This window comes from Schistocerca americana, chromosome 2, assembly GCF_021461395.2.
Source record: "Schistocerca americana isolate TAMUIC-IGC-003095 chromosome 2, iqSchAmer2.1, whole genome shotgun sequence".
NCBI lineage: Eukaryota > Metazoa > Arthropoda > Insecta > Orthoptera > Acrididae > Schistocerca > Schistocerca americana.
The window spans coordinates 744,159,361-744,187,139 of NC_060120.1; the positions used below are offsets into that span (position 1 = coordinate 744,159,361).

At 39.4% G+C, this 27,779-nt stretch overlaps 1 protein-coding gene across 2 annotated transcripts in view; it reads right to left on the reverse strand.

Moving 5' to 3' along the window:
• The window catches only part of LOC124594853 (serine/threonine-protein kinase mTOR), a 264,014-nt gene that overhangs the window by 121,932 nt on the left and 114,303 nt on the right, over window positions 1-27,779 (reverse strand). The window contains exons 19-20 of one of the 2 annotated variants that reach the window (XM_047133311.1): window positions 26,008-26,376; window positions 10,830-10,874 (exon numbers count right to left, since the gene is read on the reverse strand). In XM_047133311.1, the coding sequence (XP_046989267.1) occupies window positions 10,830-10,874; window positions 26,008-26,376 (414 nt within the window). The remainder of the gene's footprint in view (window positions 1-10,829; window positions 10,875-26,007; window positions 26,377-27,779) is intronic. The other variant, XM_047133312.1, reaches the window with a different exon arrangement.

Below are 27,779 nucleotides of genomic sequence, written 5' to 3' on the forward strand. Positions count from 1 at the left end.
CTTGGAAGGCTAGTTTGCCAAGAGGAGGACTGTCAAAGACACCGCCACCAAGTGAAAGTTCCTGAAAAGGCAGTATTCCATTTACATAAAACGATATTGAGAGTAATGGACTCTAATACTCCTGCAACAGTTGCAGGCCATGTGGCATACCCACCTTCTTGTGTGCCGTAACAACACGCATAATGAGAGTTACTGGGAGGGAGTGGGAAACAAACACGACTCAAGTGATGGATTGGAGTAGTAGATGTAATTATGGCAGTAACAAAAATGGGTGAGTGGGATATTTAGCCAGGTGACTGGATGGTAGATGGACCAAGAAAATTCTATGCAATGTTCCAAGAGAAAGGAATAGACCAGGATGACAACATAACAGGGAAGGGATAGATGACATAGAAAACATCCAGAAAGAACATAGGTGAAGCCCATCATGTACGAGTTCATGTATGCATATAGATGAAGCCCACAATGCGTAGTGAAGTTCAGAAGAGACTTTTATCAGCAGGGACGTCAAATGGTTGCTGCTGCTGATGATAATAATGATTTAATGGAAAAAAAAGTGATTATGTATAGATATGTTAAATGACATGTTCTGTAAATGGAAAAAAGGCATACCTCCTAACCAAGCAGAAAAACTGGTAACAATGGCCAAAGGAAACAAATAAATCATTAGTGAGAGGTAATATGAAACATCACTTTTCCACACTTTAAATATACATTTCTAATCTTTTTCTCTGAGTCAGTTTTGCAGAAACAAAACTGAAACATAAAGATTACAGCTTGTAACACTCAATCCTTATATAGTATTTATTAAGAAAAGATCTACATCTACATCTATAGCCGCCAAGCCATCTTTTGGTGTGTGTCAGAGGGTACTTTGTGTATCAGTGTCACTTCCCCCTCTTCCTGTTCTAGTAGTGTATGGTTTATGGGAGGTACTATTGCTGGTAAGCCTCCATGTGGGCTCAAATCTCTCTAATTTCACCTTAATGGTCTTTCACTAGAGATGCGTAGGAGAAGGTGATATACAGAGGGGTCCAAAAAAATGTATCCACTGTTTGAAAGTCCATAACTTGCAAATTAATTGGCAGAGTTGTCTCATTTTTGGTGAAAGTGTAGCTCAAAGTCCAACTTAAAGATATCACTGTAAGTGTTCGAAATGGTCACCATTAACATCCACACACAAACGATGCCACCGAACTGCAGCACGAACTACTGACTATATATGTGTTCAGTTGGATATTTGCACATGAATGTATGATGGATTCTCGAAGTTCATCCAGTGTGCATGGCTTTTGTTGATAAATGACGTCCTTTAGTGTTCCCCATAAGTAAAAGTCCAGAGGAGTTAGGTCTTGGGAACGTGGTGGATACCCCACAGCACCTCTATGGCCTATCCATCTTCCTGGTAGATTTTCGTCGAGATACGCCCTAACACGACTTTGGTAGTGGGTTGGGACACCATCTTGTTGAAAGTAAACTCTTCCGTCTCCATACAAGTCTCGGATGACAGGTAAAATGGATGTCTGAAGCTTCTGAAGGTACACCTCATCAGTAACTATGCCGTCAAAGAAGAATAGCTCAATCGAGCCCCGGTAAGACAACCCACACCATACATTTACTCCTGGCAAATTCACAGCTTTGTCTACATGGAGGTTCGGATTTTCGGCAGCCCAGTAGATGCAATTTTGGTCATTTACTGTACCACTGAGTTTGAACTGTGCCTCATCAGACCACAAAATCATCTCTGCAAACTCTTCATCATTGTGCACCATGTTAGTAAACCACTCGCAGTACTCCATTCTACGATCTGGGTCGTCCTCGTTTATTGCGTGTGGCAATCGTGGGATGTAGCGCTTCCACTTTGCTGTCTTCAAAATTCACTGAACACTTGAGCGACTCACTCCAGTTTCATCGGCACACTGTCTCACAGACTTCTGTGGTGAGCGAGTGAATTGTTGTAACACACGACGGGAGTTAGCTGGACTTGTTACTGTTACAGGTCGTCCAGATCGTTGTTTGTTTACAGTGGCTCTGTTTGATACTCATTTCGCCATTGCTGTTGAACTTCATTAATGTTTTCGTACTTAAAATACCACTTGAAAACTGACTTCCTTTCATCGAATGTAAGCCTTGCACCAGCCATGTTTACTCGAGTAACTAGGTGCAACTAAGAACAAAACACTGACTCTGGCGACTGCCATCTGACAAAACAAAACAACGCAATACAACGCTCGTGTGGAGATTGCCGGAACTACAAACTATTACACTACCAAAGATGAGACAACTCCGTCAATGAGTTTGCCAGTTATGGACTTTTAAACAGTGGATACATTTTTTTGGACCCCTCCGTATTGGTTGACTCTTCTAGTAACATACTCTCAGAACTTCAACAGTAGACCACAACATGATGAGGAATGCCTCTTTGCAGCATCTGCTACTGGTGTTGGCTGAGCATCTCTGTGACGCTTCCACAAACACTAAATGAACCTGTTGTGAAACATGTTGCTACTCTTTTGATTTTCGTTATTTCCTCTATCTGTCCTATCTGATACGGATCCCCTACCAATGGGCAATATTCAAATAATAGTCAAATGAGTGTTTTATAAGCTACTTCCTTTGTTGATGGACGGCATTTCCTGAGGATTCTTTCAATGAATCTCAGTCTGGCATCTACCTTACTAACAATTTTATGTGACTGTTCCACTTCAAATCAATCCGTATACATACTCCTAGATATTTTACAGAAGTGACTGCTTCCAGTGATTCTTCTGCGATTTTGTAATCATATGATAAAGGAGGCTGTATATGTATTTGGAAATGTTACATTTGTTTACACAGAGGACCAGTTGCCACTTCCTGGACAAAGTGTAATAATCCTCTACTGGTCTTCCTGCATTTCTTTACAATTTTCTAGTGTTGTGAGTTCTCCATACACAACAACAACATTCGCAGAAAGCTACATGGAACTTCTAATGTTATCTACTAGGTGATCTATATATACTGCAAAGGTAATGATCCTATAACACTTCCCTATGGCACGGCCAACATTACTTTTACGTCTGATGACTTCCCTCCATTCAGAATTACGAATGCCTCCTGGGAGTCAAGAGCTCATGGATGAAAAGAGCAAGCTAGGTTTCATACAATCTTTGTCTTCAGAACCCACGTTGACTACACACGAGATCTTCAGTCTCCAGAAATGTCACAACATGCAAGCATAATACATGTTGTGAAACTATACAACAGGCTGACGTCAGAGATATGGGCCTACAGCTTTGTGCATCTGTTCAATTACCCATCTTGAGAACAGGACTGATCTGGGTGGTTTTTTTTCCACTCATCATGAATGCTTCACTCCTCTAGAATTCTATGGTATTCTGCTGATAGAAGGGTAAGTTCTTTTGCACACATTGTGTAGAATCAAAATGGTATCCCATCAGGTCCAGAAGCTTTTCCTCTGTTAAGCAATTTCAGTTGCTTTTTCTCCCCCTTGGTTATTTATTTTGATATCTGTCATTCATGCAACAGTTTAAAGGAGTTTTGGTGAAAGAAATTTAGTATTTCAGCCTTTTCTGTGTTATTCTCTATTTCAATGACACTAAGGGCGCTGGGCCTCTGGACACATGGCATAAGTCAATTTACTGATTTAATATAAGATCAGAATTTCTTAGGATTTTCTGTTAAGTTGGTAGATAGAGTTTTACTTCGCCAAATGCTTCACGTATAGCCCTCCTCATGCTGATTTTGGTTTTGTTAAGTTTTTGTTTGTCTGTGAAGCTTTGGCCACATTTAAATTTGCAAAAAAGCTCTCTTTGCTTTCTTAGCAGCTTCCTAAAATGGCTGTCAAACCACAGTTGGTCTTTTCCACCCCTCACAGTTATGCTGGGTACAAACTTGTCTAAAGTTTGTTGTCAAAGCTCTTGAACTTTGTCCATTGATGCTCTCAACATTGTCAGTGCTGGACATTAAATTTTCATGATGACCTGTGAGGTAATCTGAAATCTGTCTCATGTCACACATGCTAAACAAGAAATATCTTCCTGTCTTTCTTTGTATTCTTACTTACCAATGTTTTCAGTAAAGCTGTAATGGTCTCATGATCACACATTCCCATTTCTGTGCTAACAGAGTCGAAAATGAAGATTTGATTTTTTCTTTGACCTGGAATACTCAACACTTCAACAGCCTCTCTCGTCCTAATCTTTTCTAGATTTTGTTAGATCAAGCATATCTACTTCTGAAAGCTAGTATTTTAGTTAACTTTTGCTTGGGCTGCACCTGCTGTATGATAAGTAGAAACACACACACACACACACACACACACACACACACAACTGGTTTTAACACTGATTTATTAGATATGGTCCCGTTGGAAGTGGTATGCCCGTGCCTTCCTCCAACCTTTAAACCGACTTACACACCAATTCCAGCCTGTTATAGGAGGACTACAAAGAGTTACACTGTAGCAAGGACTCGGAATCACAGTGCAGTTCACCTTTTTTCACATTAACAAACATTGTCAGAGGTGAGAGAAGAGGGAAGTGATGGACAACAATCCTAGGAGTGACAGAGGATTAAAACCCAACAACTGGACACACAGTCTGGCACTCAAACCTGTGACATTTAAATACCCAAAATTCAATGGAGCTGCATGGTCAGTGCAGAACTCTGAAGAATGGGCTGCCATTCCCCAAGAAACCTTCCAGCACCTGACTGAATGTATGCTTGTGAGAGTGGAAGCTGTCATCAAAGCTAAAGGTGGGTCAACACCATATTGAATTCCAGCATCACCGATGGAGGGGGCCATGAACTTGTAAGTGTGTGTGTGTGTGTGTGTGTGTGTGTGTGTGTGAGTGAGAGAGAGAGAGAGAGAGAGAGAGAGAGAGAGAGAGAGGGGGGGGGGGTGGAGTCAGTGTGTGAATGCATGCATACTCCCTCATAAATGTCTGACAAATTATGTGAAAGAACAGCTACTATCACCCTTTTTGATGTGCCTGCCTGCCTGCTGCTAACAAAGATTTTTCATCACTCAGAAAAGAAAGTCACCGAGAATCTTTTAAAAGTTCCATTTTCAGCAACAACTACTTCTCTGGAAAAAGCGCTCCATGTTCCAAAAGCAAGGGGACTTTAAGCTTATATATAAATCTGATCTGATATTATCTAGCAAGTAAATGCTATTTCTTTCTCTGCTGGGTTACAGTTTCATTCAGAAATACTTCAGATAATGATTTTCTATTTGTGATCTTGTAAGAAAAAGGCCATCTCCTATATGCATGAAACATCAAAATGAGGCATTATGTTTATTTGTCTGAGCTGCTAATGGTACTTTTGGCACTTTATACATTCCAAATTGCACACCTGCTTTCATGTAGGCCCTTATGTTTCCATCGGCTTAAGTTCTACTATTTTTCAATTTCATTTCAATAATTGAGCAGACACAAGATTCACTGAAAGTAGGTTTTCAAATAGCTGGCACTGTTTCTGCTCCAAGGACAAAAATGCAATGTTAATCTATTAAATTATCTTAGTGCTCAAATCACACAACATTATTTAAACTTGAGCTTTCAAACAAATTCACCCTCTTCCTGATCAGGAGCTGATTGACTTATTAGACTGAAATGTTTTGCTAAACTGGAGCTCTGTGTTAAAATCAGTGGTAGAAATTTGCCCATGCACTATTAAATTCAACAGAGACAGGCTATAATCGTAGTGAACCCTGGGGGACAGCTGCTGTAAGCAGGAATTCATTCACAAACAAATAATATTAAATACTTGGTTTCAAAGGGAAGTGATGGTGCTATGGGTGGCCTCCATTCTCCTATCACCTCATAATTATGACCCCTGGGGTAGGGAGAACTGGACTCTCTTCACTGTCTGTGGCCCACATTTATGCATTCATATCCAACCTCAGGTGACATCACATGATCAATGAGGAACTTCTGTGAAGTTTGGAAGGTAGGAGCCGAGGTACTGGCGGACGTTAAGCTGTGAGGAAGGGTCATGAGTCGTGCTTGGGTAGCTCAGTCGGTAGAGCACTTGCCCGCGAAAGGCAAAGGACCCGAGGTCGAGTCTCAGTTGGGCACACAGTTTTAATCTGCCAGGAAATTTCAATATGAGGTCTGCTCAAAAAATTCTGGAAAATTCGTAATTTTGTGCCAATGGTGTGTTCGAGTGAAATACAGTTGGCATAGCTGCACGTCTGTGTTTAATGCATAACTGCCAGAAATTTCATTGTTGTATGTCTGTTAGTTAATGTTCAGAGCTGTATAGAGTAGAACATTGTGTCGCACAGTTTGTGAATTTCAAGATGGCAGAGTTACACTATGTGACCAAAAGTATCTGGACACCCCCGAAACCATACGTCTTTCGTATTGGGTGCATTGTGCTGCCACCTACTGCCTGGTACCTCGACTGTTGACTGACAGAGACCGCTGACAGTTGAAGACGGTCTTAATATGTAATAGGCTGACATCTATCCAGACCATCACGCAGGAATTCCAAACTGTATCAGGATCCACTGCAAGTATTATGATAGTTAGGCAGGAGGTGAGAAAACTTGGATTTCACGGTTGAGTGGCTGCTCATAAGCCACACATCACGCTGGTAAATGCCAAACGATGCCTCGCTTGGTGCAAGGAGCGTAAACATTGGACAATTGAATAGTGGAAAAATGTTGTGTGGAGTGACAAATCATGGTACACAACATGACAATGTTATGGCAGGGTGTGGGCATGGCAAATGCCCGGTGAATGTCATCTGCCAGCATGTGTAGTGTCAACAGTAAAAATTCGGAGATGGTAGTGTTTTGGTGTGCTCATGTTTTTCACGGAGTGGGCTTGCACCCCTTGTTGTTTTGCGTGGCACTATCACAGCAAAGGCCTACACTGATGTTTTAAGCACCTTCTTGATACCCACTGTTGAAGAGCAATTTGGGTTGGCGATTGCGTCTATCAACATGATTGAGCACCTGTTCATAATGCATGCACAGAGTCCTGACCTGAATCCTATAGAACACCTTTGGGATGTTTTGGAAAGCTGACTTCGTGCCAGACCTCACCTACCGACATCTATACCTCTCCTCAGTGCAGAACTCTGAAGAATGGGCTGCCATTCCCCAAGAAACCTTCCAGCACCTGACTGAATGTATGCTTGTGAGAGTGGAAGCTGTCATCAAAGCTAAAGGTGGGTCAACACCATATTGAATTCCAGCATCACCGATGGAGGGGGCCATGAACTTGTAAGTCATTTTCAGCAGGGTGTCCAGATACATTTGATTACGCAGTGCTGAAGAGCCATGAGCTGCATTAAATTTTATGTGGAACCCAAGAAAATCTTTGCAGTAGCACACCAAACGATGTAGGATGCCTACGGTGATGTGTGCTTATGCTGTACTCAGTGTTACAAATGATGCACACTGTTTAAAAATGGCCAGACGGAAGTTAAAGATGACCCTCGTTCAGGATGCCCTTCGATGGCTACTGATGACATCATATCGGGAACATCAATGAATTTGTGCAGTCAATCGAAGACTGGCAATTCAAGAGATTGCTAAGGAATGTGACATTTTAATTGCATCATGTCATGAAAGCCTGATAGCATCTTGGAATGCATCGTGTTGCCGCCAAGTTCATCCTGTGGCTAATGAGTGAAGACCAGACAGACCTTCGCCTTGCAACCTGTGGTGGGCTTTTGGATTGCACAAATGAGAACGATATGTTCCTGAAGTGAATTGTAACTCATGATGACACTTTTTTTATTTCCAAAGTTGAAAATCCCATTGGAAGGACAAAGATCTGCAACAACAGATGAGAGAAAAGAAATTTCACAGATGGCACTTCACGCAATCCAGTAGGTCGCACACCAAGACTATTTCCAGAAGTGGAAATGGTGTTGGAAGTAGTGTACCAATTGTGGAAACAAATATTTCGAAGAAGACCGTGCACAATAAGTAAAAGGTATGCCATCCTCACAAACTCTGAGACCAGTCAATGCTCACTTCATCATGTTAAGCAACACAGCAAACAATATAGATGATGGATATTAAAACTGTCACACCATAAGAGAAACACTTAACTGACTTGACATTTGCCAAATGTCAGCAAATGTCAGATGGAAATACTACTACATAATTGGATAATGTAAGGTTCAATGTTCTGTATAGTCTACATAGTTGCACTGCTGCTTTTCTATATGATAAAGGCAATTATACCAAACCAATTCAATATATTAACTTTGGCCACATGAATCAAGAACAAATGGCCATTTCCTGCACTGTAGACAAATTTATGAGTGGCACTGAAAATCTGTAAAAGATAGTTGTATATGTAAATGGAAAAGCATAGATCATCAATAAGCATTAGGAAAGCTGCAACAAAGGCACACAATAAGCTTGGCACTCCTTAATCAACAGAGTGGCATGTCCTGAAACATAAGCAGCACAAAACTGCCACAGAAGCTACAGCTTTTGAAGACACTATTGGTACTGTTCTAAATGACATCTAACAGGCACGTTTTTCTTAACTTTTTTCCCTCAAATGAGACATTTCACTTGTCTGATAAAATGTAGTGCCATAATGTTAGAATTTGGGTGTGTGAAATCCTATTAGTAGCCATTAAACATGAAGCAGACTTACCAAAGGTTAATGTTTCCAGTAATATTTCTGTACATAAAGTTTATGGTCTCTTCTTTGCATGGAGGAAACTAAGATGGATAATATCGTCTTTACACACAAGAAAATAGTGGGTCCCCCTCAGCTCAAGATGATGTGAATAAGTTCATGCTGGATGACTTCATTGTTCAAAATGACATCCAGTTTTACCTGAACACCACAGAGGGTTGTAAGTGGTGAAGGAAATCATGTTCATCATCAGAGACTTTCTAGTACCACACAGTTTTTATCCGTGAAAGTATATAAACAGTAAATTGTTTGTACTATCTATGCCTGCCACTCTACAAGATCTGTAATGCTTAGTTATTGAGGGTGCAAATTTAAAAAGGAAAAGTAACAAGTGATTACTGCATGGTGAGAAATGGTCAACCAGTTTATCATGCTACATTCTCTGCTCGTGGTCACTGCAATATACTTTAAACTTTTTTGAACTCTTTTCAGGTATTCAGTTGAGTCATGTCACTCAAATGGTGTGATATTTCAGAAAGCTAACTTGTTGCTGTCTTCAGGTGGTTATGACAACTTTCTTCCATGGGCATTATTTTATATAGCCCCTCCCTCTTGCTGTCGATCTAGCATCCATGGTACCTTTGTGAGCTCCACAAGTGAGGTGGAGAGAGAAGTGTGTGGTACAGATATGACCCGTCGTCCTCAGTCCCTGTGCCACCACTACAGTGATCAGGACACTGTCAATGCAGAGGAGGCACATCTTTTTGGTGTGGTGTCAGTTCTTCAGTTGAAGTAATGAGTAGATCTTCCCAAAGATTCTCACTGTGCTTCAAGTACACTATGGGATGGCTCTCAAATCTTGCTTGTTTGGAAGCCAAAGCTATTTGAAAGTGATCAAAGAACAGTTACGTTCTGTGGGAAAACTTACTCAGAGTACGCCAACTAAAGAGTTGAGACGACACCACTTTGTTGTTCTTCAAGAATACAGAAATCATTACACTGTGTGTAAATGTGACAACACAGAGAATGCAGAACAAAGAGACAGCGTAATATTCTTCTACAGAGTTCATGTTTCCACTGAATTTAAATCATAATGTTTGGGAAATTTTAATGGTGGGCTGTGGACGACTAGATTTGCAGTACAAAGAGTGTTGACAACCTCATTAACACACTGGTGCATATCATCATATACTTTTAAGAACAACAGCGCATTCTAAGCTAATGTGTTGCCCTACAGTCCATCAGTTCAAAATCTTGAAAAGAATAACTATTCATCTGTCTTTGTGTGGAACAGGCATATCTGGATACTGGTCTCTTCTATGTATGATATCGTATTATGAAATTGCCTGACAGTTTCAAAATGTGTTTCACATTAGAACTCTATGTCAGATCTCTGGTTTTCATGGTCAATGCTCTTACTAATTAAACTATTCAAGCACATCTCACAGTTTTCAGCTGCTAATACATCTCTTCTACTTTCTAAGCTGTATGAAGTTCTCCTACATATGTTGTTGGAGTAGCAACCATATGAGAACCTCTGTGAAGTTCAGAAAGTAGGAAGAGCTACTAGGAGTTTTCCAATATAGAATGGAACACTGAACAACTATCACATGAAAACCATGGTCTATTTTATTCTTAGTCTGTCCCTTCACAAGATCTGATGTCAACTGAAGACACATTGGTTCTCAGTAAACCAATAACAGTATCCTCAAAGTTGCTGAGTTCGAATGAATGAGGTATTTTACCAAGAGGTTGAATTTAGATGGGTGGGCATTCCAAAAACAAACATTCAAGATATATTCATCCAAATGTAGCACAAGCAGCAGCAGGTGCTGGCGGTGATGCAGTACCTGTGCAGTTTATATGACTTTGATAACAGCAGACTTTTAACATGTATCAGTTTTAATAGCCATAAATTGGTTACGCAAACTCATTTTCCCATGTCTGAAATGTCATCCTGGAAACACTGCTTAGAATCTAGGTTGACAACCAACTTCCGATTTACATATCTGAGTGAGAATGGCAAGTACAACTCACTTCAATTTGTCATTAAAGTAGAAGAAAGCTCTTCTACCTAAAATAAATATTTTACTCTTCCTGAAAAAGAATCCAAATAACAAACAATTCATAACAATATTCTTAAAATATACTCTCGCTGAAATCTGAGCCCAAGTCAAAAGAAAAAAAATTAATATATCAAAGCTTCCTTACCAGGTCACAATCATCCCACATGTCCAAACACAAAGGTTTAGCTAACTGAAAGTCAAGATAAATGAAATTTAGACTACTTTGATAAACTCTGTTTGGAATACATGAGAAAAATAAAAACCACATATGTGCACAATTTTGTTATGATATGAGTAATGTCATTTAATATAACCTGAGAATAAGTGAATTCATGCTGTGTGTCAGTGCTGAAAGGTTATTGCGCATATCGTCACATTTTTTCTGGAGCGATTAATGGTACATTTATATTTTGTTTACAGACTATCCACACACATTAAATATCTTAGAAAGCATGGTATTCTGTTCAGGTTGCCACAAAAGTTAAAATGTGGAATCTAAAGATTAGTATAGCCTACAATTAAGTTCCACATCAACACTAGGGATTTTATTTAATTATTCTTATTTTTTTTAAAAAAAAAAAAAAGGGAAGAAGAAGAAGAAGAAGAAAGAACCTGTTCTTTACATCAGCGAGCATTCCGGGCTTTGCACTAGAATTTAATTTTTAAATCACTAAGGAAAATACAACACGAGCTTATGAGCATTATAAATGAATTACAGGAAGCAAAACATAGAGGATACAGGAATATATTTTCAAACAACTGTATTAAAATCTGAAGTAAATACTCTACACATTTGTCAACTAAATTTACTTCTTTTAAAGTATGTAATGCTTAGGAAATAAAATACAGAAAACATTTTAATGTTAAACTGTATGAAGGTCGTAATAACAAGGTGCAGATAATATCACATTGATCAGCAAACCCACAACTTCTTATTGTTAGTTAAATAATTATGTTTAGCAAAGCGCAATCCTCTAAACTAATCTCATAAAAATATCGTAACTAGAGCACCAGGTTTTACATACTTTGAAGGGTGAAGACAGGTCATTGATTAAAGTGTCATTTCAATACCAAGCCATTGCATAAGCAATTCTACTTCTTTCTTTTTTTGTCATAACAGCAGAATATTATTACGAACATTACCAGTTCCAACTACATATCTCCAGAATCCATATGTCACATATGGTAAATAGATTCAGGTGGTGAGTGTATAGCAGAGACTAGTAATGGTTGTTATCACGTTCTGCAGTTATGATTAAAAGAAATAAAAGGAAGCATGTAATATATCACAAACTTTCCTTTTTAGATGAAATTTATCTTTTTCCTTTGTATAATCTCTTCTCAGAAAGGAACACATAATAAACAGTAAAAAAAAGTATACTTTCTGCTGTTGATGATGATTATCTGTTTAAGGAGACCAAACACCTAAAGTCATCAGTCTCCTATACTCCCCTCCATGACAGAATCAGTGTATCCCATCTGTCTACATCCAAAGTAAATTCGGCATGCAAGTGTGAGACAGTTTTCTAAATGTTTTTGTCGATGCATCTGGGATGGGACATGGATACCAGCCCAGTATTCACCTAGTGGGATGTGGGAAACTGCCAGAAAAATCACTTCCACACTGACTGGCACACCGACCCTTGTCGTTAATTCACCAGGCGCATTCAAATCCATGGGCAGCATACCTCACCACCCCGAAAGTGGGCACTTTAACACGCACAGCTATGCGAGCAGCAAAGTATACACTTTATCTTAAAAAGTACTACCATTTCATCCACTTTATAATGTACTTTGTATTACAACCAAGAACAGACATTACTTTCTCCAGGACAAAATGCATATTTAGCAGGACAGACACACACTGACAACTGAGAATACTAGACAAACCACAAATATTATAATAACAGAAATACCATGATGGAAACAATGAACAATAATGAGGCAAGACAACCACTCAACTGAGCTGATTTTTGAGTGACACAAGAAATATGTAACAGCTCTTGAATGATACTAACTATTAAGTTACCCTATGCTCATGATCCTACTCCCATGGAACACTATCATTTTAAGTACCTTCCAAATATCGAACCACCACCACATTCCTAGTCCTTTTGGTCATCTACATTCTGACCCATAATTATTTCTCCTTCAACACCAATTAAAAAAAAAAAATTGTGTTACCTGGTTTACACACACTGACAGAATCTTCTTGATGTGGATCAGTGGGAAGGACAGCACCTGGTTTTTCATCCACAATCTGTTCCACATTAAAAAGTCTCTACCCTACAGCCTCAGCATCTGCATTGCAAAGCATAAAGTTGGCAAATATGACAATTATTCTTCCAGAAGCTTTCCAGACAGACAGTATCCCATCCAGTTAGTCCAGAGACGAATTTCCCATAACCTCTCCCCCTGTGCCATCAACAAGCCTATTGCTGCATCATTCACAATTACTCCTTTACCACCAGGACACATTGTCCGGCAAGGCTTCACTTATCTCCCATCATAGTATTCTATTGTCCACCCTATCTACGCAGTGTCCAAGTTCTATGACAACCACCCATTCTTAAACCATATGGGTCTGTCCCTTGTGGATGACCCACCTGTAACATCAGCTCAATATACCCAGCTGACATCTACTGCAACCTTGTTGGAAACCATTATTATTCTATAGAACCTGCTCTTCCAATGATGCCCTATGGGGCACAGGCACCTGTCCAAAGTGCACGGCCACTGGAATACAATGCATACAATATGTTAGGGGTCAGCTACCCACCAGCCCCATGTGTGAAAGCAACCAAGTTACATATCGGCTATGCTGAAATTACCGAGCAGAATTCTATGAAGAGATGACAGCTAATCAGCTGTCTAATCACACAAATGACCACAGCCAAAGTGTGACTAACCGCAAACTCAAACTTTCAGTTGTTGAACACCACAGACTTCAGAATGTGCTGCAGTACTCTTGCCATATCTGGATCTTCATCTCCCCCTTCCCAACAGGCACAAGCTCCTCTGAACTATGTAAATGGAGACTTTCCCTCCAACATATCCTTTGTTTTTGCCATCTCCCAGGTCTAAGCCTCTGCTAGTCCCCATACTACTCCTTCCATTCCATTAGTTTTCCTTCCCGTCATTTTCTACATCACTCCTCGACTATCCAAATATTGTAGTTATCTCTTTCCCCAGCCCCCCACACTTTCTCCCATCATATAATATTACGCCCTTAGTGAGTCTACTGTGTTTCTTTTTCATGCCTCCCATCCTTCCTGTTCCCTCTTTCTACATCTACATGTGCACTCTGCAAACCATTGTGAGGTGCATGGCAGAGGGTATGTCTCATCGTACCATCCAGTTCCATTCACATATGGAGTGCAGCAAGAATCTTTTTTTGAATGCTTCTGTGCTTACAGTAATTATTCTAATTTTATACTTAAGATACCTATGTGAGTGATACACGGGGGGTGGTAGTACATTCCTAGGGTCATCATTTAAAGTTTGTACTTGAAACTTTGTGGACAGACTTTCTCCAGACAGATTATGTATATATTCAAGAGTTTTCCACTTCAGTTGCTTCAGTATCTCTGTGACAACTCCCCTATCGATTAAACAAACCTCTGACCATTTGTGCTGCCCTTCTCTGTATACGTTCCAATATCCCCTGTTAGTACCATTTGGTATGTATCCCACACACCTGAACAATATTCTACGGCCAGTCAGATGAGCGATTTGTAAGCAAACTCCTTTGTAGACTGGTTGTATTTTCCTAGTATTCTATGAATAAACAAGTCTACCACCTGCTTTACCCGTGACTGAACCTATGTGATCACTCCATTTCATATCCCTACAAAGTGTTACACTCAGTTATTTGTATGAATTGGGCAATTCCAACAGTGACTCATTGATATTATAGCTATAGTACACTACATTTTTTTCCCCTTTTTTGAGTGCACTATTTTAATTTATGGACATTTAAAGCAAGATGCCAAACCTTGCACAACTTTGAAATCTTATCAACATCCGACTGAATATTTATGCTGCTTCCTTCAGAGAGTATTTCATTATACGAGGCCTGTTCAGAAAGTAAGCTCCGATTGATTGCCAAATTGAAACCACAGTGAACATCAGAAATGTTTTACTTGTAACAATTAGCTACACCTTTCAGCTACTTCTCTACGTAGTCCCCGTTCTGACTTAGACTTTTGTCATAGCGTTGTACCAACTTTTCAATAGCCTCATCATAGAAGGCAGCCGCCAGTGCTTTCCGCCAATTCTCCACGCTGGCCTACACCTCATTGTCTGTGTCAAAATGTTGTCTTCAAAGACAGCGGTTCATGTGACCAGAGATGAAACTCAGGGGGAGGCAATTGCGGACTGTATTGTGGGTAATCTAACATTCCCATTTGAAAACGATGCAGAAGCATCTTCATTGCCCCTGCAGAATGCGGCTGAGAATTGTCGTGAAGACGAAACAGCACGACAGTTACGTAATGTTAGCTGCATAGCTTCAGGCGAAATTTCTCACCAGGCCCTCGTACTTGGCGGCAGACACTATTTTCTAGACATCTTTACGCACTCACTGCGAGCTCAGAAATGAGAAGAGCGACGTGATGCTAACTGGGGTTATACTAGAGACACTACCCAACACATCTGTGCAAAGCTTTATCGGATTTTCATAGTCGTTTCCATTTCGCGACCGATCGGAGCTTACTTTCTGAACGCCCCTCGTAGATAACCACATCATCTGCAAAAAGCATGATGTTACTATTAATACTGTCTGCAAGATCATTAATATACAACTTGAACAGGAAGGGTACCACCACACTTCCATGGGGTACACCCGAAGTTACTTCTACATCTGATGATGACTCCATCCAAGATAGCATGCTGCGACCTCCCTACCAAAAAAGTCCACAATCCAGTCACAAGCTGCACTTGATGCCTCATATAATTGTAATTTTGACAATAAGCACAGGTGTGGTACAAATGCTTTTTTGAAATTGAGAAATACTGCATCTACCTGATTGCCTTGATCCAAAGCTTTCAGTATGTCGTGTGAGAAAAGTGAGAGTTGGGTTTCACATGACTGATGTTTTCAAAATCCATGCTGGCTGGCATTGAGGAGGCCATTCTATTCAAGATACCTCATTATGTTTGAGCTCAGAATATGTTCTAAAATTCTACGCCAAATCAATGTCAAGGATATTGGATAGTAGTTTTGTGGATTACTTCTACTAGCCTTCTTGTAGCAGGATGTGACCAGTGTTTTTCCAAGAACTGGGCATGGTTTTGTGTTCAAGGGATCTACAATAGATTATAGTTAGAAGAGCTGAAAATTCAGAATACAATCTGACAGGGGCAACATCAGGTTCTGGAGCTTTGTTCAATTTTAACGATTTCCACTGCTTCTCAACACTACTTACACTAATACTTATTTCTTTCATCTTTTCAGTGGTATTAGGATTAAATTGGGGCAGTTCTCCCAGGTTTTCTTTTGTAAAGGAACATTTGAAACAGAGTTAAGCATTTCAGCTTTTGCTTCGCTATCCTCAATTTCACTTCCTGTCTCATTTGCTAGGAACTGCTCACTAACTTTGATTTCACTGACATCCTTCACATATGATCAGAAATTCTTTGGGTTCTGTAAAATATCATTTGACAATATTCTATTGTGGTGATCATTGATGGAAGCACACATGCTCTCTTGACAGCCAAATGCGTTTCATTCAGCATCTCCCTATATGCATCCCTACACTTTGTTTTACACCTATTATGTAGCAATCTCTATTTCTTTAGACATTTCTTTACAGTGACTGTATACCATGGAGGTTCCCTCCCATTACGAACTGTTCTACTGGGTACATATCTATCCAATGCATGGCCAACTATTATTTTAAATTTTAGTCATAATTCCTCTACATGCTCCTGCCCTGTGCTGAAAGTTTCAAGTTCCTGACTGAAATATGGCACTACTAATTTTTTACCTACTCTACTGAATACATGTATTTTTCTGCTTGTTTTAGTTGTCCTTTGTACTGCATTAATCGCTGCTGCCACAACCGCGTCATGGTCACTGATACCAGTTTTGATGTAGACGTCCTCAAAGAGGTCAGGTGTATTTGTTGCCAGTAGGTACAATATATTTCCATCATAAGTCAGTTTCCTAGCAATCTGTTCTAGGTAGTGTTAGTGTCCACCACTAACAAAATTATAATTTTCTCAATTAATTGTTGAATGAATAAGGTCTCCACCGATGATTACAGTATGATTGAGGAACTTACATACGAGTGAAGTGAGATTTTCTCTAATGTTTTCTGTTACATTAGGAGACGAGTCTGATGAGTGATAGTAGGATCCAATTATCCTTTTGTGCCCGCCCTTGATACTGAGTCTTGCCCAAACAACCTCACACGGAGCTTCAATTTCTACTTCAATCAATTTGAGTTTTTTGTTTACTGCGACGAATGCACCACCTCCATTTTCTATTTGCCTATCCTTTTGATATACATTTAACTATTCTCCAAAAATCTCACAGCTATCAGTTTCAGGTTTCAAACAGCTTTCTGTACCAAGTATTATGTGGGCTTAACTGCTTTCCATGAGCACTTCAAGCTCTGGCACTTTGTTGCAAATGCTTTGGCAGTTTACTATTACAATTTTAATATTCTCATCTGTGGGAGACATTTCTTTCTCTCTTACACTGATACTTCTAGGTTTTCTACAGTTATTATCTGGATTGGATGGAGAGTTGCCTAATCTCAAAATCCCTTGTGTGCACCCCACACACAGTCAGCTACCTGGGTAACAGCCTCTTATGTGCAGTGCACACCTAATCTATTTAGGGGGTCCTTCAGTTCTCAACCCTATAGGCCAAGTGCAGAAAGTTGCAGCCTAGCTTGTCACAGAACCTTCAAAGTCTCTGGTTCAGTCCTTCCACTCAACTCAGAACCACACGGACATAATCATTTCTGGGGATCATGGTTTTCTCAACCTTCTCTGCCAGTCACTGAAATGACCCAAATATGACCTCGGAGCTCAGATGACATGCATCACTTGTTCCAACGCGTGCCACTATCTGCATTTGGTTGCACCCTGTTCCCTCAATGGCTGCTGGAATAGCCTCTTCAACATGTTGAATGAGGCTCCCAGGCATATACATTAAGTGCACCTGGTGCCGTTTCCTGTCCCTTGCTGCCATTTCCCTATGGGGTACCATCATTTGCCATACATTTGAACCACCAATGATTAATAAGATCCCTATCCTTTAGTGTTTGCCTCCTCTTGACACCAGACAAAACAGTTTCTCCAAAACAGGTGAAGTGAGTCCCACTGACTCTGTTTCAGTTTCAGTGAGAGAGAGCAACTCAAACTTGGCGATTATGGGGATCGGTACAACACCCTGAGTCCTTCCTGGTGCACATCCTCCCTATACAGGAAGCCTAGATCTACCACTGACCCGCCACTCGCAGTCAAGTGGTCAATTAAGGACAGAGCCTGTACTTTCTGCAGAGGAGACTGTATTGCAGACTTTCTAGACTATGGAACCACTACTTCTCAGTCAAGTGGTTCCTCAATTGTCATCATAAGGCTTAGTGTACCCCATATCAGTAATCCCATAAAGTAAACAAATAAAAATAAAATCCTTGGCAGCTCCATGAATTGAACCCTAGTCCTCCACACGGCAGCCATCTATACTGACCACTCCGCCATGGAGGCGCACCTTTATCAACAGCCTGTCTCTTTTTGTCAGTCTTACACATCTTCTCACAATGCTAAGACATTAACACGCATTTACTATTTCTGTAATTCAAGGCATTTTTCTCCCTTCACATTCAACAAGATTTAGGGAAATGCAAAAATTAAGTAAAGAACAATTATAGTGTTTTACTCTATATATATAGGACTGAACACTGTGACCCTGCACAAAAGTTCACTGTACTATGTCAAACTATAAAATGAGCCAAATGACAAAACTGTCGAGTTTGAATGGAGATAAGCACAGGAATTAATGAAGATGGTCTTCTGTATCAAAGAAATCCAGCAATGCTGCTACAATGATAACACACACAACAAATGGGATGAAGGGAAAATGGTGAGTTTTAAATTTGGCAGTAGATGAAGACGTGGGTATGATATGACACTCATTCTATCTGCATGGCAGTGATGGATCACGTAACTACTATTTCTGGTTTTAGTACACTATTGAATCAATGCTATAAAAGTTATCTTGCTTCATTCATAGTTTGTTGGAGGATGCTGTGCTGCGGGCTGTGGAAGCACTCTTTTCACAGGATAACTGGCTATAATGGAGTTATGAGCACACACAGTAGCATGTTAATTAGCTAGAAATTGTCTTTTACGATTGTCTTACTTCAATTTCAACTACAGTGTTTCCTAAGAAAGTGTGAAACGCTAGAGATGTGAATATTATCTCATAGAGAACATTTCCCAAGTATTCTAAGCATTCATCAGTATTGCTTGGCAACTGGTGAGTTCAAATTGATAGCATTCCACCATCAAGCTGCATTTCAAAGAAAGGATGCTCATTCAAATATTTAAAGAAATATTCACAATGTTTTCTCTATAATTCAAATTCCACTTCCTTGATATGTTGCCAATTGAACAATTCTTGGCTCTGGTACACTATCAGAGACTGAGTGAAGCCACAAAGTAGAGGAGCCCTTAGCTTGTGTGCGTGCGTGTGTGTGTGTGTGTGTTTTATGTTCCAAAAAAGAATGCCGTGATTTTGAACAGGTGGTACTGAAAAGCTGTTCAAGTGAAGATAAAATAACTAAGTTTTGTTTACCATGTCATATGGGGCCAAATGTTGACCTTAACATGCGTAAAAGAGTTGCCCATTGGCATGTCACCACTTTGACTCACATGCCAGCACAATGCTGACTGTGCAAAAGATAGCACAGTGTTCTTTGGTATGCTTAGTTTAAATAAATTGTTAATGTGCAGTGTCACTTTTGGGAAACCTGTCCAGGACAACTGGTTCAACCAATTTCAAGATTCAAGCCCAAACAATTACTGCTTGTCACGTCTTTCATGCAATGCCCAATATAACAGAAAATGTTACTTTGTTTCCCATTAAAAACAAAAATATTTTTTAATCAGAATTTTACTTGCCCTTTCAATAGAGTGCTCCCACATTAGCCCCATACAATATTTGTTTGATTGATATGTATTAACAGGAACAGTAAAACATGGAGAATAAACAGCAATCCAGCAGCAGCTAAGCAGTGCTGCATGCTTGGCAGTAGCATCAGCACAGGCACAGGCCAGGACAGTGCTGTCACTGCCAGAGTATTGCTTTTCTTCAAGTTTTACTATTCCTGTTAACACAGCGATAAAACAAGTATCACACAAGACTAATCTGGTAGAACTCTATCAAATGGGCATGTAAAATTCCATTTTAAAACTCATTTGCTTGTAATGGGAAACAAACCACTGCTTTACATCGACACTGGTCGTCGCATGAAAAACATAACCAGCAGTAATTGTTGAAGCTGACTCCATCTACACAATGCAAAAATGAAACTGCAAATATCTGCTCAAATGCCAGATAAATGTGCATGACGACTCGTAGGACAGCCACCATGTACAGATATTAAAAATCACTTATTTTTTGCTACTATAAGAGCTAGCTACACTAAATTTAAACGATTTTGGGTGATTTCTTCAGAGAGTTTAAAATTTTCATGGGCAGTAATGTATCTGTGGAGATATCCTGAACAGTTAGCACTACCTCTGCTAAACATTTTTTCTGAGCATAAACTAGACATTCAGTTATTATGAAGTTCACATGGTGAATAACAGTTCAGTATTTTCAATTATGTAACACAGGAATAATTACCCACATAAAACAGTCGTTTCCTTTATTATAAGCATTAAGACATTGGGTAGAATATAGAAGTACCAATATTACTGCCTGACATCGACCAGCACACTTCACAATAATGTACTAAACACCAAATATTAACATAAAAATGTATGGCCATTTCTCTGCATGGAATAAAAATTTGTCATGTTGCTAACTGCAGTTGGAAAATCATAACCCTTCTGTCTGCCTCTATGAATAGCTATGCTAAAATGTTACACCCTCCACAACACAGCTGCACAGTGTATTCCTCAGAACAATGTGAACAACTTCAATAGTTCCAAGAATGAGATTTTCACTCTGCAGTGGATTGTGTGCTTATATGAAACTTCCTGGCAGATTAAAACTGTGTGCCGGACCGAGACTTAAACTCGGGACCTTTGCGAGCAAGTGTTCTACCAACTGAGCTTCCCAAGCATGACTCACAATCCATCCTCACAATTTTACTTCCACCGATACCTCGTCTCCTACCTTCCAAATTTCACAGAAGCTCTCCTGCGAAACTTGCAGAACTAGCACTCCTGGAAGAAAGGATATTGTGGAGACATGGCTTTGCCACAGCCTGTGGGATGTTTCCCGAATAATTTTCACGCTGCAGCACAGTGTGCTCTGATATGAAACTTCCTGGCAGATTAAAACTGTGCACTGGATCGAGACTCGAAATTTGGCCGTGAGTCATGCTTGGGTAGCTCAGTTGGTAGAGCACTTGCCCACGAAGGGCAAAGGTTCCGAGTTTGAGTCTTGGTTGGCATACAGTTTTAATCTGGCAGGAAGTTTCAACTCCTATAGTTGTTTCACTGCTCTCATATCTTGTAGGTTCCTTCTTCTAAAACACAATTTCTCTGGAAGACAGACATGTAAAGGAAGGCATCCATTGCTACAACACTTACACCCTTCATTACCACAAACCCCCCAGGTTACCTATTAGCTAGCCTTTGTCCACTACCTCCTTCTGGCTCCTTCCTAGTCCCCTGCCCACTCCTACTCCATCCCATACTGCCCCTGTAAGTTCATACTTTTTTGCCCCTTACTTTATTTGTATTTATAGAGCTACATCTTTTTATTAAAATTTTCATTAGCTATGTTCTAATTGAGGCACCTGTGATAAAGTCACTTTCTGCATAAAAGTGAGAGAAAATTCTTAGAGGATGTGTATGGTGGATGGAACTAACACTCTCCCCACAAAAGTAAGTAAATAAATAGACAAATAAAAAAAGTGTACTTCCAATCATTCGTGTGCAAATTATCCAGCTTGCAGATTATTTGTATATCTAAAAAAAGAAAAGAGATACGTATTGCACACATAGGGACCAGCAACATTACAGGCCAGTGGCAGATGATACGCCGGACCAACAGCAGAAGACGATTGCAACGAGCCGTTCCTGAGCGCGTGCAGACATTGGCCACCGATGCTGCCACTACTACTTGTCCAGCATACACCGTATCAAATACATGCTTGGAAATATCTCAATTATCATGTTTTTTGATTGTTCATGCTTCTTCTCCCTCTCTTACCCCAAATAATCAGCAGTATACTGTAATTGTAAACCATGAATATTATGAGGCTATCAAATATAACTAAGTTCATCTGCTGGCACGAGGAGGTAATCCAGCAGAAGTAAAGCTTATAAGAAGAGATGAGATAAGCACAGAAAATCACTGTATGAAGAAAAGGTCAAGTTTAATGGTTGTCACCTGTTCCTGTTCATTCCACTGTGTCATCCTGAATATTTTAGTCAGGCAGAGAAGGATCAGAGATAAAGTTGTATCAACAACACCATAAGAGAGACAACATAAGCTTGGATTACAGAAGGATGGGCTAGGTAAAGATCACGAACTTTTCTTAGAAACAATACTAACAGTAATATGTCTAGTTATCAAAAGAGTGACAGAGAAATACTATATACATACTGATGTTTGCCTATTTAAGTTAACATTAAGGAATTATCAGAAATCCAGTTGCTCAAATGACTTTTTGTGCAATGCCAAAAGATGGTCCACAAAGGTTGAAACTAGCAGCACATTTTAATAAAGGCTACACAGCAGATGTTGGTGTTTATAAACATGTATTTCCTTATACTGAAATATGTCTGAAATGATTTAGAGAAACCCCACAAACTTATACCTGGATGACTGGATAGGGATTTCAACTCCTCTCATACGTACGTCTAGTGCATCTTACATATTCTCCATTTATTCTATTAAGCATGATGGTGAATTATGGTCAAAGGGTTGTCTTTACTGTAGTATTACTGTACACTTTCAGCTTCATGTTTGCATACTAGAAATCAAAGCTAATCTTAAGGTTTTAATTGTATTTTAAGGAAAGTATTTCTATGAATATTCATGCAGAGAGCATTCATGTTTTGTAGAGAACAAATCAACTGAGTTACAAGACAACATGCAAAACATGAAATATAAATTAAAAATTCAGTGGTGAACTTCTCAGTATCTAAGTGCTGCAGATATATGTAAAGTGTAAAACATGAAAGTTGTGTAAAAACATTTACAGGTTCTGAAGTGTGTTGTTTAATGATTTGTACAGTTATTCTTGGAATTCTTTAATATTTCTGCACAAAATGGTATGTAAAGCCATGGAGATCTTAATGTGGAGGATTTCATAGACATTTAAATATAAAAAGTTTTAAATAAATAGGAACAACATCTGATCAAAAGTATCTGGACACCTATTCGTGGACATTAATACGGGGTGTGTCACCCCTTTGCCTCAGAGACTTCGAACATGGTCAGGTGATTGAGTGTCACTAGTGTCATACATCTGAAAGCAAGATTTCCACACTCCCTAAACATCCCTAGGTCCACTGTTTCCAATGTGATAGTGAAGTGGAAATGTGAAGGGACATGTAAAGCACCAAAGCGTGCTGGCCAACCTCGCCTGTTGACTGACAGAGACTGCTGATAGTTGAAGAGGGTCTTATGGTGTAATAGGCAGACATCTATCCAGGCCATCACACAGGAATTCCAAACTGCATCAGGATCCACTACAAGTACTATGACAGTTAGGGGGGAGGTCAGAAAACTTGGATTTCATGGCTGAGTGGCTGCTCATAAGCCACACATCACACCAGTAAATGCCAAACGATGCCTTGGTTGGTGTAAGGAGCGTAAACATTGGATGATTGAACATTGGAAAAATGTTATGTGGAGTGACAAATCACACTACACAATGTGGCGATCCGATGGCAGGGTGTGGGTATGGCAAATGCCCCGTGAACGTCATCTGCCAGCGTGTGTAGTGTCAACAGTAAAATTCAGAGGTGGTGGTGTTATGGTGTGGCCATGTTTTTCATGGAAGGACTTGCACCCTTGTTGTTTTGTGTGACAATAACACAGCACAGGCCTACATTGATGTTTTAAGCACCTTCTTGCTTCCCACTGTTGAAGATCAATTCAGTGATGGCAATTGCTCTCTTTCAACACGATCGAACACCTATTCATAATGCACAACAATAACATCCCTGTAATGAACTGCCCTGCACAGATTCCTGACCTGAAACCTACAGAACACCTTTGGGATGTTTTGGAACGCCGACTTCATGCCAGGCCTCACCTACCGACACTGATACCTCTCCTCAGTGCAGTACTCTCTGAAGAATGGGCTGCCATTCCCCAAGAAACCTTCCAGCACCTGGTTGAACATATGCCTGTGAGAGTGGAAGCTGTCATTAATGCTAAGGGTGGGTCAACACCATACTGAATTCCAGAATTACCGATGGAGGGTGCCACAAACTCTTAAGTCATTTTCAGCCAAGTGTCTGCATACTTTTGATCACAGTGTGTGTGTGTGTGTGTGTGTGTGTGTGTGTGTGTGTGTGTGTGTGTGTGTGTGTGAGTGCGCACTCGCGTGTGCGCTTTTGTGCACACGCATGCGCGCGCACGCGGACACACACACACACACACACACACACACACACACACAAAATTATGAACTGTCCATCTGGTTATTGACATCTCTGTTTGTTGTATTCTAATTTGTGCATTGGTTGTGGTGTAACAACCATTTGCAATTGCAAGATATAAGGATGGGAGCTCCAGTTGTAGTACATACGCCCTATTTGTTCTACCTAAGTACCACATGTTAGGACTCTTACATTCTGTTCTGGCAGTTGTGACTCTTCGATTTCTTTGTTTTAATTTTTCACACCCATTTATTTGTAGTTTTGATTTTTGTCAGATGTCTGTGCAGCATCTCGCCTCCTCCCACTTGTCATCACATTTACTTGTGATGGTAATATATTCTTACCACATGACTCATATTTTATAACTCATGCATAGTATCACAACTGCCAAGACTACAGAAGGAGAACAGACTCTTCAGTGAACAGATGGAAAGTTCAATAGGACATGAGGTGGGTTTGAACATGAATGTCTGGGTTTGCAGTCCAACACCATGACCACGCAGCCACGGCAGCATGATTGTTGCACATCTTGAGTTTGGACCGTTCACTGTTTGTATTTTGCTTGTTTTCTCACAGTTCAGTACACCTTGATCCTGTTTGACCTGTCTTCAGTTTTTAATGCGCTATCCACTGGGCCATTTTAACACAAAATCTGAGAGAGGTGCACTGGGGAGTTTCACTTGTCAGGTGACATCAAACTGACTCCCCATTCGAAGTCACCTGAACTCTCCTGAGCAACCCATTCTGCTGTTACTGTGTCTCCACTGACAACACAATACTCCCCACCTCCTTTTATACTGTTGTATCTGCCTCTCATGACATGTAGTGGTGAATTCCACATTTAACAGGGCTGGCCAAGTACTTTTGATCAGATTGTGTATATAAGAATGAAATGTTACAGACTATATTTTAAATACATCAAAACCTAGAAATATAAGTCACAACTCCCATGGAATCATAAATGCTATCATAAAGAATTAATACTTGAGAGTCATTTATTATGGTAATCATAAAGGTCTGTCAAATTGAATAAATACTTGAAAGTGGTTTATTATGGGATGTGTTCTACAAGTCCTGTCTTGTTGAAATTAAATTTTCTGTTACTTTCATATCATTCATAAAGAAAGAAATTGCACATAATACTAAAATCAGATTTCAGAATATGTGGACTCATCTTCTTCAAACTTCTCCAGATCTCTCTAACCAACCTTCAATTTTAATTTTATTAATCACATAGCTACAAATGAAGGGATCAGAAAAGGACAAATTTTGTTAAGATTAACAGGCAAATCTACAGTGAACTGAGCATCTCAATATGCAGGCAAGCATTGACTTTTTATACATCCTTTTCAAAAGCAACACTAAAAATGATCAAATATAGAAGTGCAACTAGTAAAATATATCTAAATAAGTTAAATCAATATGCAGAATAGTTGTAACATTCAAACACTACATATTTGCCAATTACTTATCTCAGAACAGAACTTTGCCATAAGAATTGAAAGAACTGTACTTACTGTAACAATTTTACAAGTGAGGAGCTCATATCTTTGGCTGTAGATCTTATGCTTTGCAATAACTTTCTGCACAAGAGGAATAAAGATTTGGTATTTGCGACCAAGTTGTGTGACAAGGGAACAGAGTGTCTCCATTGCTGTTGCCCGAAGCTCTGGTGACGAATCCAATGTACGGACTAATGGATGTATAATTCTTGAGGCAAAGTCAGAGAAATCAAGTGTGTCAGCAAGGTGATCCACAGTTTCAAGAGCACAACGTCGTACTGGAGTGGGACAGTCTGGTGCATCAAACAGCCGAACAACAGGTGGCAAGATGAGATGCAGGTAGTCATCCAAATTATTTCCAAACTTCTGAAGGGCATTGAGTAGCTGTAACAAAGAAATATAATTTCAATATTCAATGATACAGGGACAGACAGATGTACACTTGTTGGACAAAGAGTGACAACAGAAAATCACAGCCAGAGTCAAAGTCTGGTGCAATAGTGACACAAATGAAATACGTAATTTTACCCAGATTACATTGTTAATGTGTGAAAGAGGAATTATGAGTTGAAATATTAAACAAAAATATAACCTTTTGTATTCTAGACCTATTAAAAAAAAGTTTTTCTGCAATTAAAATATACTGTTATCGGTTATAGATGCACTACATAGAACTGTAACACAGAAATTTTTGCTGGTCATCATTGTAGCTGAATGGCCAACCTGTACTTCCTACATAAAGGTGCAGAAGTTTGGTTCAATTTCAAGTTGTAACAGGTTTTTCCTTTCTCTTCCTTGCCATAAGAAACACATACTATATGGAAAACATCCCTCTATTCTGATGAAATGCAGTCAATTTTTCACAGCACATGTGACAGGTATATCAACAAAAGCCACTTGTGGCAGCAAGTACGATATAGCTGACAGCAACATTTGCAGTTGCCCACCTAAATGGGATAGCTCTGACTTCTATAAATAATAATAATAATAATAAAAATGAAAATAACAGCAACAATAATAGTATATTAATTCCAACACAGGTTATCAGAAGGGAGAAGATTATCAAAAGCTAATTATTCAGTCTACATAGCAGTAGCAGAATGAATACTGATGGTTTCTTATGATAATATTACTGGATTTTGACAAGGGGAAGTTGACCTGATGACACTCTGAGATCGATGCAGTTTTTAACACACTGACTGGGGCCACTCGAAAGTAACTTTTGCAAAAGAGTTTAGGTCACTAGGATTAATTTACATATAAAAAATAATCATAATGCATATAGTTTCACATTATCATTCAGGCTGTCTTTTCCTGAACTCTGTTTTGACAATCTGTTGGGTGAGAAATGTCATAAAAATATTCAAAACACACAAAACAATCTTCTGTGCCATGCTTACTGAATAAAAGACACTTTGAAGTACGAACATAGCACAAATAGAAACTTGGATCATATTCACGAAAAGCTGTGTGTATGTAATTTGTTAATGGTATGAAGCAGCATGAATGACACCATGAAACAATATGTGTTATGATTATCTATAACTGCATACTGTGTTATTATTGTGCATATTATTATACTATCCTGTACTTTTTGTAAAAAGTAAAGTAAATCTTCAATTTTATCACACACTTTTAACTATCCAAAAATAATTTAAAAAACGTAAGTGTTGGGATTTGACTCCATAATTTCTTGGTCAGTAAGGAATCACTTTAATTGCTGTAATAATCTCCAATTGAAACTAGTAAAACATCAAAATGTGGTGGCTGTTGACTTCAATTTTGTT